The sequence below is a fragment of the Pinus tabuliformis genome, chromosome 9 (genome assembly GCF_031772625.1).
Source record: "Pinus tabuliformis cultivar Carrire ecotype Pingquan chromosome 9, CPIR1, whole genome shotgun sequence".
Taxonomy (NCBI): domain Eukaryota; kingdom Viridiplantae; phylum Streptophyta; class Pinopsida; order Pinales; family Pinaceae; genus Pinus; species Pinus tabuliformis.
The window spans coordinates 2,005,516,017-2,005,528,041 of record NC_142307.1 but is presented as its reverse complement, the minus strand read 5'-3'; the positions used below and the strand labels follow the sequence as shown (position 1 = coordinate 2,005,528,041).

At 35.9% G+C, this 12,025-nt stretch overlaps 1 protein-coding gene across 1 annotated transcript; it reads right to left on the bottom strand.

The window, feature by feature from the left end:
• Positions 1-5,276: 5,276 nt before the first annotated feature.
• LOC149157075 (benzyl alcohol O-benzoyltransferase-like) lies at positions 5,277-7,013 on the bottom strand. Its single transcript, XM_089444964.1, has 3 exons — positions 6,503-7,013; positions 6,270-6,416; positions 5,277-5,533 (listed from the first exon to the last, which is right to left on the bottom strand). The coding sequence occupies exons 1-3, from the start codon at positions 7,011-7,013 to the stop codon at positions 5,277-5,279; spliced, it is 915 nt and encodes a 304-aa protein (XP_089301090.1).
• Positions 7,014-12,025: the final 5,012 nt, after the last annotated feature.

Genomic DNA, 12,025 nt, shown 5'->3' with positions numbered 1-12,025 from the left:
TCTCTGTTCTTCAAGGTTATGCCTAAACCTTCAGGCTCGTTTCTTAAACATTTGCCTGACCTGTGATCTTTCCTTTCTGTCGATCCTTCCATGAAGATTTAGTGTAATGGAGGTTGGAAATGCTAGCGCTGCTCAAACTCCAATCTCTGCCTCGCTTGAATGGCTGCCTCGCTTGATAGCTGCCTTGCTTGATGACAATGTTTTCAAATTGAAATCTTGCAGACTTGTTTCTCATGCAAGACATACAATCATCATTAAGACTGTGCATACCTGGCCTTTCTTAGAACTTGTATTCCATGTGTGCCAACGTACCTAGTGGTTGCAATAATGGAGATAAGTGGTTGGACATGATCTGTGGAGTGCATAAACTGACAATGAATAACGCAGCCATAGATTAACTTGACAGATTTGACAGTTGGGAAAGATTCGCTACAGAATGCACGAATCTCCGATTTCGCAGTGCGGTCAGTGTAAATTTTGAATTATGTGCTGCGAAATCACCTAAAACGTATCGCGCTGCAAGATCACCTAAAGGACTTTTGCGCTGCGAAATTACCTAATGGACTTTTGCGCTATGAAATCACCTACAAGGCTTTGTGGTACATAGTGATTTTTTAAACCAAACTGACACATAGCTATGAGACCGGTGATGAATGAGAATGACTAGTGATGAAGGAGAATGCATACTTGACTCAAGACCCCATAAGACTTAGACTCTAAGGAAAAACAAAAAAAAATAGACTTAGACTAGCACCGACCTTTGTCATCAAGCTAGTATGAGAAATTTTGGCATTAGAATTCTTAAGTGATAACACCTGTGTTAAATCAGAGCATTTTCTCTGTTCTGTTCAATATTTGTTTTAGAATTAAACAGAAAATTCCCAACAGTGGTATCGGAGCTTGTCCAGGCTCTTTGAAGGTATCAAAGAAGCTGAAGGAAGGGTTTCTTGCTGCAGCAGCTTCTCCAGCAGAGTGAAAACTCAGTCAAATATTTGAAGCATAGTTAAGAGTGCAAGAATCGCTGGCTCTAGCACTAGCACTAGCATGGGTATCTTTAATACTCAGCTCCCACAATTTAATGGGAAAAACTATGACTATTGGGCAATAACCATGAAAGCTTTGCATGCCTCACAAGACTTATGGGAATTTGTTGAGGATGGTTTTGAATAACTAGCAGATGAAAATGAGTTTAACACGTTAACTCAGGCAGAGAAAGATCTATTGAAGAGCTATAAGAAGAAGGATTATAAATCCCTCTTATTTTTGTATCAAGCAGTGCATGGGAGTGTGTTTCTAAGGATAGCAGCAGCTAAGACATCCAAAGAAGCATGGAAAACTCTTAAGACAACCTATCAAGGCATGGAGAAAGTGAAGACAACAAAACTACAGTTGCTGAGGAGAGATTTTGAGAATCTATGCATGAAGGAGTCAGATAATATTGACTCATTCTTCACACATGTGATTGGTCTGGTCACACAGATAAGGTCTCATGGAGAGATTCTTGAAGAAAGGAGGATTGTGGAGAAACTATTGAGGATCCTACCCTCAAAGTTTGATGTGATTGTCACCACCATAGAAGAGACAAAGGATCTCACAAACTTCACAGTTGATGAACTACATGCATCACTGATAACACATGAGCAGAGATTGAGTATAAATGAAAACTCATCTCTAGAACATGCCTTTAAGACCCAGATGTTCTTTGGAAGAGGAAGAGGTCAAGGCAGAGGAAACAAAAGAGGAAGAGGCAGAAGCCAAAACAGAGGTGGAAGAAACAGTCCAGCAAATACTCAAGGAAGAGGCAGCAATCCAAATCAAAACCAAGGCCAAGGCAATAGCCAACAAAGTGGACAACATTATGCTCAAGGACAAAGGTATGAAAAATCCAATGTCCAATGTTACTACTGTAAAAAATATGGGCATTATGCAAATGAATGTAAGAAGAAGCAGCATGATATGAGTAATAGAACTAGTGCAAATTTCACTAGAGAAAATATCAGCCAAAATAATTTGTTTTAGCTTGTAATATGGCTGAAGAAATAAGTGAAGATGTATGGTTTCTAGACTCCAGTTGCAGCAACCATATGACAGGAAACATAACCCTGTTTTCTATGTTAGATCAAAGTGTGAAGTCACAGGTCACACTAGGAACTGATAATAAAGTTTCTATTATGGAAAAAGGAGAAGTAAATGTCTTAACAAAGAAAGGTGAAAAGAAAACCATAGCAGATGTTTATTATATTCCTGGAATGAAATGTAACTTCTTAAGTATTGGACAGCGTGTTCAAAAGGGTTACAATGTTGTCTTTGTGAATGATGTATGCACCATCATGGATAGAGCACCCAACAAACAATGTATTGTTGAAGTGAAGATGACAAGGAATAGGATGTTCCCTCTCAGGATGAAAGCAGATTTGAAAAATAAAGAAATTGCAGCAATGACTTAAGAGGCTTACCAAAGCGAACCAAAGGATGAAAATCGGTTGTGGCACTTGAGTTTTGGACATCTCAACTTCGGAGGTCTTAAACTGTTGCATAGAAAAGGAATGGTAAGAGGATTACCATTGATAGAGAAACCAAACAACATTTCTGAAGGTTGTATCTTGGGGAAACAACACAGAGAAAGTTTTCCGTCTGGGAAAAGCATAAGGGCAAAAGCACCCTTAGAGATTGTTCACTCAGATTTATGTGGACCGATGCAAACTCCATCACTTGCAGGTAGCCACTATATATTAACATTCATTGATAATTTTACTAGAAAAACTTGGGTTTATTTCCTGAAAAAAAAAAGTGAAGTGTTTGAAAGATTTTGCAATTTCAAAGCACTTGTAGAAAACCAAAGCGGGTTGCATATCAAAGTTCTGAGAACTGATAGAGGAGGTGAGTATATCTCCAAAGAATTTCTATGTTTTTGTAGAGAAAATGGAATTCATAAGCAGTTTACAGCTAGGTACACCCCGCAGCAAAATGGAGTTGCTGAAAGGAAGAACAGGACAATCATGGATATGGCGAGGAGTATGTTAAAGGCAAAGCATTTGCCAAATGATTATTGGGCTAAAGCTGTACACTGTGCAGCGTACATTTTGAATAGGTGCCCTACAAAAGTAGTCATGAACAGAGTGCTGGAAAAAGCATGGAGTGGGACAAAGCAAGAAGTCACCCACATGAAAGTTTTTGGATGTGTGGCTTATGCACACATTCCAGATCAGCTAAGGAAGAAGTTGGACAGCAAAGAGGAGAAATGTATTTTCATTGGATACAATGAAGAATCCAAAGCTTATAGGTTGTATAACCCATCCACCAAGAAGCTTATTGTGAGTAGAGATGTTCAGTTCATTGAGGAGGAAGCTTGGGATGGAAGCATAGAGAAAACAATGAATGTTAAAAAGTCTTTGTCACATGATGAAGATAATGAGGAGATGGCTGAAATACATCCCCAAACAGCAACACCAACACAAGGGCAGCAAGGGACACCCTTGAGGAGAAATGAAAGTGCTTCTCCAAGCACATCACAAGGAGGAAATTCAAGTGCTTCTTCAAGCACTTGAACACCAAATGAAAGAGGTAAGAAGTTCATAAATTTAAGTGATATTTATGAACAAGAGGTAGCAAATGAAGGTATGAACTCTTTGTTTGCTCTATATTGTCATGTTGATGACCCTGTTCATTTCGAAGAAGCAATTAAGGATAGGAAATGGATAGAAGCTATGGATGAGGAGATCAACGCCGTAGAAAGAAACAAGACATGGGATTTAGTTGAACTACCAAAAGGAAAAGAAGTCATTGGAGTTAAATGGGTCTACAAGACCAAGAGTAATGCTGAAGGCAAAATAGAAAGACACGAGGCAAGACTGGTTGTCAAAGGATACAAGCAGCAGTATGGGAGAGACTATGAGGAAACTTTTGCACCGGTTGCTAGAATGGAAACAATGAGAGCAGTGTTGTCCATAGCAGCACAAAACAAGTGGAAATTTTACCAAATGGACGTGAAGTTAGCATTCCTAAATGGAGTGTTAAAGGAAGAGGTTTACATTGAACAACCTCCAGGCTATGGAAAGAAAGGAAAAGAGCACAAAGTGTGCAGATTGAAGAAAGCTCTTTATGGGTTGAAGCAAGCACCAAGAGCATGTTACAGTAGGATAGATTCCTATCTACTGGAAAATGGATTTGAAAAGTGTGAGGGAGAACCCACCGTCTACATCAAAGAAAAGGATGGTAAATTACTAATTGTTGTGTTATATGTTGATGATGTTATTTTCACAGGTAATGATGATTATCTTATTGAAAACTTCAAAATAGTCATGAAAGAAGAATTTGAAATGACTGACATGGGTTTGTTGAGATACTTCTTAGGAATAGAAGTAGAACAAAATGGAAATGAGATTTTTATCTCACAAGAAAAATACGTTAAGGAAGTGTTGGAAAGATTCCATATGCAGGAGAACAAGGCAGCAATCACTCCCACAGTGATGGGATTAAAACTCAGAAAAGAGGACAACAACAAGGATTTTGATCCTAGTTTGTACAAGAGCATAGTTGTCAACCTCGTGTATTTGACTGCAACTAGGCCGGATATAATGCATGATGTTAGTTTAATGCCCAGATTCATGGAGAGGACAAAAGAAGCACATTGGCAGGCAGCAAAAAGGATTCTGAGGTATGTTAAAGGTACTAAAAGGTTTGGCATTTTATATACTACTTCAGAATGTTCAGATTTAGTTGGATACACTGATAGTGATTGGGCTGGAAGTGTAGATGATCAGAAAAGCACATCCGGTTATGTTTTTCACATGGGTTCAGGAGCTATTTCATGGGCTTCTAAAAAATAGTCTATTGTAGCGTTGTCTACAACAGAGGCAGAATATGTGGCAGCTACAGCAGCAGCATGTCAAGCAGTTTGGATAAGAACGATGTTAAGGAGCTTATGCCAAGAGAAAGTAAAAGGAACTGTGATTTTTTGTGACAATAGCTCAGCTATTGCATTATCCAAGAATTCTGTGTTTCATAAGAGAATGAAACACATTGACACAAGGTTTCATTACATCAGGGAATTGGTAAGCAATGGAGAAATTGTTTTAAAACATTGCAAGACTCGGGAGCAGGTTGCAAATATTCTAACCAAACCATTGGGGCAGAAAAGTTTTGAATTTTTGAGGAAGTGTTTGGGTATGACTAATAACCCAGCAGTTGAAATTAAAGGGGAGTGTTGAAATTATAATTTCATCTGCCGCATTATTAATTTTGCAAAACCGCCAATACTCCCATCGCACCGCTTTTCACCGAGCGGTGGTTTTCCTCCGGAGTGTAGCGATAATATCCATCGCTTGACACGTGGCTAGCAGTTTTACCAAAGCGGTCTTCATCGGAGTGTAATGTTCGTTTGGCTTGACCGATCGATATCCGTTCGATCGAAATGAAAGCTGTCCACCATCGATTGAAGCCAAAGCTGCGTACAGGCCTGCACATGGAGTTGACGTGAAGTTTTGGGTTTGACCGCCGTTTGTTTCAGTGAAGTAATTAATGGTATTTACTCCTGTTCGTAGAATATAAGTAAAACCTTTTAATTTTATTTTTTAAAAAATTCACGGAAGTATGGTCATTCATTTTTTTATTGTTAAAAATATATGCATTGTAATATGTATGTAGAAGCGTAAAAAGAAGCATGTAAGTTTTTCGTGTTGTTCGGTGAAAAAACAACAGGGGAGCACGCAGCAGCGTGACTGTAATATTTTTTGTTCTTCACTGAAATGAAGAAGGGGAGCACGCAGTGCAAACAAGTTTGTGTTCGTTGAGTGAAAATGAAAGGTATTATACGCAGCAGCCTGAAGGTTGAGTTTTTGTTTTTGTTCAATACCAATTGTTGAACATATGCAATGTAAAATGCGCAGCAACGCAAGTAATTTTTTTTTGTAGTTGCATATGAAATGCAATAGAATCAGCAAGTGAATGTAAGAGATTTTTAGTAAATGTAAGTTTTATTTTTACACACAGTAGTGTAAAATTTCCAGAAGAGACAGAGTAATTTTTTTTTGTATGGAACTGGAAGTTCTTGGTGAATCCCTCTGTTAAGAGGAAGATCCTTCTGTAACAGGTTGTCTTATTAATGAATACAATGTTTTTATGAGTGCGTGAAACTCTGTTCTTCAGAAATCAAGCTTAGCTTCCCTGTGTTAAGATCCTGTGTTAAATCAGAGCATTTTCTCTATTCTGTTCAATATTTGTTTTGGAATTAAATAGAAAATTCCCAACATTGACCCTGGAGTGATTGCCCATTGGCTTCTCTCTGGGTCGAAGCATTTCTCTGCTCCAAACTGGAGGAACTATTGGGCTTGACGCCCCTCTCGCTATTTCACCCAGAGTCTTCACAAATTGGGTGATTCCAGCACCATCGGTCACAGAGTGGCAGAAACTCAAACCTAATATGAAGCCTCCGCATTTCAAATTTCACATTACTCCATACAGTAAAATGTAAAATTCTAATCTCTTCTAAAATCACAATTACCAACCTGAAATAGAAGCAGTGGAGACTCTGTGATGGGCCTGGATATTGGAACATAATTTACAAAGTCAAGAGCACGATGGAGAGGTGGAGAGAGAACTCCGAAGTCTTCCAATGAAATATCTACATCTGCTTCTACGAAAAGAGTCCCTTCACCAGTGCAGTCCACGATGAGCTTACCTTTATCATCTCCATCTCTTACCCTCCCGGCAAAGGGATAGTAATGCACTAGAAGCTTGGCTAGTGCCTCTTTAATACTAGGGACTGGATCATCATTCTTCATGGAGGACTTGTAGTGTGATCGATAAAACAAAAGTATATTGACATGAATTCTTAATCCCATTTGATCGTCAATGTTGGTAAGATACAGAGGATGGCTGGGAGTAGGGAAGTTAGGGGTAACGAGGAGAGGTGGCCTTTTGGTGACTTTGAAGTTGCAGAGAGCACTAGGTCTTGCGAACATTAGTACACGAGAATGGCTAGGAGGAGCCAATCCAAGTCCCATAGCTGCCATATAAACACAACACGAGTAGAGGCTGCCAACAAACTAGGCCGATAAAATTTATGAAACACACAAAGGAATTCCTGATGGGTAATTTGTTATGCGGAGGATGTCAAATATATAGAAGTTCGCACCGGTGTAAGAATCACGGTAATTAAGTTTACTTCAAATTTTAAAAAATCTGTGTACCAAAATTAATCTTAGGAAATCTGCATCATTATTTATCACCTGCCACGATTTACACCACACGGACACATACTGAGCACAACCCTCCATACTGAGTACTAGTCAGTCAAGGATTTTCTTATGACAACTAATCTCATGGATGATATCAGGTTGCTGCTCTTGTTAGAATGCATAAGTTTCAGCAAGTGCAAGAGCAGTATGATCCTAGAAAAGTTAAGTTTTTATGAATTTCACATGGAAAACTGAATTCCACTAAAGTACTTATTTAAATCTATCTTTTACTTATAATGGGATGCTTATCACCATGATTGTGTTAGACTTTGGTCAAGTCTAGACGCTCCTTGGGAAGTTTAATTCCCCCAGAAAGTGACTTCCACTCCTGAGCCCCTCCCTATGAAGTTTGAACTTGTGCCTTGTTCTTACACCATCAAATATTGTTTAATAAATATAATGAATAATCAGTGTATTTACTTACTAAACCCCATATAAACTTGTTGGAATTTATCTTTATTTTAAAGATAGATGTTTATATTTATTTTAAAATTAAATTTATTAAACATCTAGAAGATTAAATTTGTTAATTTGTAAATTTTTTAAAGAGTTCTCTTCAGTGCCACTTTCAGGTGCCTAAATCAGGCAAAAAAAATTGAGGTGAAATCTTGATTCTGTATATATGGATTCAGCATCTTGAAAAACCTTAGGGCGAAAAACCCACAAGAAAAATTTTCAAAAAATCCCACTAAAAGCAACTCAATTTTTTAATACCAACACATTAATATAAAATATAAAATTAAATAATAAAAAATTTATAAATTAATAAAATTAATTTTTTTATCATTAAATAATTTAATTCAAATCTATAATAATCTTTAAATCTTTAAATATTTGATAATTTTTTAATAACATTTATCCTTTCAAATAATTTATACTTCAAAAACATATAATTAATATAAAATTTAAATAATAATAATTTTATATATACTTAAAATTAACAAATAAAATAATAATATTTATATTTTCAAATAATTTATATTTTAAAAACATATAATTAATATAAATTTTAAATTATATCTATATCTATATATATATACAAAATTGAATAATTCAAAATTAAAATATATTTAAATTGATAAATGTGTAATTAATGGAATCCAAATTATAAAAATGTTTGTAAAACTAATAATATAAATTTAATGCATTTTATAAAATTAATAATATAAAATTAATGTATTTTAGTCCATCAAAAGGATCACCAATTTAAGATATAAAATATAAAAAACATTATCATTTAAAAAAAAAAACCTAAATAACACATTGGTACAAATTTGTGATATTTCATAAATATTTTATTTTAGTACAAATTTGTGATATTTCATAAATATTTTATTTTATTTTTATTTTAAATTATGAAAACCGAATATTAAAAAAAAAACTAATTTCATTTATCTTTTATTTGATACTTATCACGCTGCAAATTTCATTTATTTTTTTATTTGAATGTGTATCACGCTGCAACCTCATGCTATGGATTGTGTGGATCCCACACGCAATTCGATAGTTCTACAAAAGACTTGATTTCATTTATCCTTTATTTTATTTGAATGCCTATCACGCTGCAAATTTCATTTATTTTTTACTTGAATGCCTATCACGCTGAAACCTTAGGTAATGGAGCGTGTGGATCCCAGACGGAATTCGATAGTCCTCGGTGCTAATTTGACTTGTATTTTATCTGGTTGCCCTTCATGGATCTCACACAATTCCACAAAGAGTGCTTTTTAAATGTAAATTTTTGGCTTATTTTTTGAATTAACTTGTATAGAATTTTGCAGGGATTTATTGAATTGATAAGTTTGATAGTTGAATTTTTTCTAATTTAAGTGAGATAGAGGTTTTTGAGTATGTTAAAGGTTTTTTTTTTAAGATGTTGAATCCATATATGTAATAAAAAATCTAATTTAAATAACACAAATCAAAATTTAATTTCAAATTTTTTTACTACTTATAATATTTCACCTCACCAAAACAATTCAAAAATCTAATTTAAATAACACAAATCAAAATTTAACTACAAATTTTTTCACAACTTATAATAATTAACCTCACCAAAAACAATTGATATTGTGACAGTTGGCGAAACGCTCTTGTTATTGCTAATGTTTCACACATAAGCGGTTTCGAGCTGGATAGCTGCAATGGGTGAGCACTGCACCTCCTCTCTGGTTTCATGGTATTGTATTACTTTAGGTTGGATAGACATAGACATACATATATATATGGGTTTGTTTCTTACTGGCCCTATTCGATTTTCTTGTGAACAACCAAGGACGAAGCGGAGTTGCTGGATCTGGTAGAAATAAAGATATTCTCACAAGCTCATGAATTGAAAATTCATCCATTTATAAGCAACTTCCTGCCTGTTTGTTCCTGCCTGTTTTCTTCGATGGTATTACAAATAGTAAATACCTTATTTCTGTTTTTAGTTTTTATTTTTCAGAGCTATTGGCTACGGTTATTCCCGAGCTACTCGACTTATTTCTCATTTCAGTTTTTCTTTTTCTTACAAATATGTTTCAAATTTGGGTTTTCCGATGCCACCATGCTCCTATGTCCCTAATGATTATACTATTCCTGAGGCATAGTCACGTGCTGTCACAACTTTCAAGTAAGGGATTGAGAAAGTCTGCTGCACAGCCTATACCAAACATCTCTATGTTCACCTTGTTAAATCTAGCAAGAGCATGCATATAAAAACATAAACAAAACTAATGAACAGAAATAAGACAAGTGTGATTCTCAATCCATGAGCTGAACTTTCATTGGAATCCCATATCTCCATAGGATCAATGAATACATTATTATATAGCACACATATTTATAATTTCATTATCGATTATCTGATTCTACTGTCCCTAATAATTTGCTGAATGATCATTGACTACATCTATAACTGACTATTCTACTGTCCCTAATAATTTGCTGAATGATCATTGACTACATCTATAAATTTGTTGCCCTGATTCTGATAACTCAGAACACAAAATTTACTGGCTAATTTGTTAGCAATTACATACCTTTCTTTTAAGCATTATCTTCAACACTCCCCATTAATGCTTAATGAGGTGATTCCAAGCATATCCCTTATGTATTCGAACTTCCCTTTAGGTAGTGCTTTGGTAAATATATCTGCAAGTTGTTCATTTGTTGTACAAAACTTTATTTGAATTTCTCCTTTTGCCACATAGTCCCTTATGAAATGATATTTGATATTAATGTGTTTGGTGCGATTATGAAACATTGGATTTTTAGTTATGGCAATGGTAGATAAGTTATCACAGTAAATAGTTGTGGCATATTTTGGTTCTTGTTTTAGATCTATCAACACTTTCTTCAACCAAATTGCTTCACATGTTGCTGTTACTGTTGCAATATACTCTGCCTCTATAGAAGACAATGAAATAGTTGGTTGCTTCTTTGAACACCATAATACTGCACCCGATCCAAGGCTGAATACATAACCTGAACTGCTTTTTCTATCATCATAAGATCCAGCCTAGTCACTATCTGTATAACCAACCAACCCAAAATTATTTGATGAAGGATACCAAATTCCATAATTTCTTGTTCCACAAACATACTTCAAAATTCTTTTTGCTGCTCCAAAATGAATTTTACTTGGACTTTGCATGAATATGGAAATCAAGCCTACTTCATGCATAATATCAGGCCTAGTGGTAGTAAGATACAAAACACTTCCTACTAGACTCCTATAGGATTGAGCAACTACTTTTTCAGCTCCATCTTCTACAGAAAATTTTTCATTTGTATTCATGGGTGTGCTCATGGGTTTACAATTTCCCATTTTCCATTTTTTAAGAAGATTTGAAACATATTTTTCTTGTGAAATAAAAATTCCATCATTCATTTGTGTCACTTCTATGCCAAGAAAATAATGCAGCAAACCCAAATCAGTCATTTTAAATTCAGTCATCATAGCCTCCTTGAACTCTTCCACTAACAAATCACTTGAAGATGTTATGCTCTTAACCTGCAAAATGATACCCAAATACAGAATATGCGAAGAAAAGATACCCACAACATAGAATAGCAATGATTTTATTATTCAGAGAGTAATGTTCACTTGCCTCTTCGAGGGGGCAACCTCCAATAGAGCAGAGCTCGATTACAAAATAAGACACGATGATCCTCGCAGGGAGTCTCTATCCTTTATATATGACTCATACATGAAATACCACGGGCCAATACCGTGGGTTTTATTAATACCATCTATATAATACTACGGCCCATTTGCAACTAACTGTGGTTCTGTCATTAATTGCGGATTAACCACTTACAATTATTAATATGGGCTTTATTGACTCTTGACTATGACATGATCCCATTACATAAATAAGGGGGTTAGGGTGGGACCCTAACATGCCCTCCCCCTTAAGACTAGCCTTGTCCTCAAGGCTGAAGCTGCGGAAACTACTGAAGAATAGTGGCTGGTTCCCAAGTTGCATCTTCCAGAGAGGTGTCTTTCCATTTGACGAGGACTTCCTTAATCATGCGGCCGCGCAGTTGCTTGTCTCGTGTGTCTAGGACCTGTTCGGGTTGAAGCCAGATGGACCCTTCTTCGTCCAATTCAGGTAGACTGGTCTGAATTCTGCAATTCTTCCCAATCACTTTCTTGAGGCATGAGACATGGAAAACTGGATGGATTTTTGCAGTAGGTGGCAAGGCCAACTTGTAGGCCACTTCTCCAATGCGCTGAAGTACTTGATATGGTCCGTAGAATTTGGGAGAGAGTTTCTGACACCCCTTGTCTTTGAGTGATG

Bases quoted from the DNA above. Each gene is read 5' to 3' on its own strand.
- LOC149157075 (XM_089444964.1), bottom strand. From the start codon at position 7,013: ATGGCAGCTATGGGACTTGGATTGGCTCCTCCTAGCCATTCTCGTGTA. The intron at 6,417-6,502 runs GTAATTGTGATT...GCTTCATATTAG, and splicing joins ACTGCTTCTATTTCAGGTTG to GTTTGAGTTTCTGCCACTCT. The intron at 5,534-6,269 runs GCAATCACTCCA...TTCTACGAACAG, and splicing joins ACCCAGAGAGAAGCCAATGG to GAGTAAATACCATTAATTAC.